At 80.8% G+C, this 317-nt stretch overlaps 1 protein-coding gene across 1 annotated transcript in view; it reads left to right on the forward strand.

Moving 5' to 3' along the window:
- SHOX2 (SHOX homeobox 2) overlaps positions 1-317 on the forward strand; it is a 9,151-nt gene that overhangs the window by 548 nt on the left and 8,286 nt on the right. The window contains exon 2 of the mRNA XM_077779421.1: positions 5-193. Coding sequence (XP_077635547.1) covers positions 5-193 — 189 coding nt within the window. The remainder of the gene's footprint in view (positions 1-4; positions 194-317) is intronic.

The following is a 317-nucleotide window of genomic DNA, read 5'->3' on the forward strand; positions in this document are numbered from 1 at the left end:
GCAGTCCGGGCGGCCGGCGGAGGCGGCGGCGGCGGAGGAGGCGGAGGCGGAGGCGGAGGAGGCGGAGGAGGCGCAGGAGGAGGAGGAGGAGGAGCAGGCGGAGGCGCTGGAGGAGGGCCCTCTCCCGTCCGGGAGCTGGACATGGGCGCCGCGGAGAGGAGCCGGGAGCCGGGCAGCCCGCGGCTCACCGAGGGTAACGGCCTAGCCCCCCGGCGGCGGGTCCCCTTCCCGCCTTCCTGACTCGTCTCGGGCGGGAGAGGACTCCGCGGCCCGGCGGGGAGGGGGGCGGGACGCGGAGCGGGGCCCCCGGCCCCCGG

This window comes from Crocuta crocuta, unplaced genomic scaffold (genome assembly GCF_008692635.1).
Source record: "Crocuta crocuta isolate KB4526 unplaced genomic scaffold, BGI_CrCroc_1.0 scaffold426, whole genome shotgun sequence".
Lineage (NCBI taxonomy): Eukaryota > Metazoa > Chordata > Mammalia > Carnivora > Hyaenidae > Crocuta > Crocuta crocuta.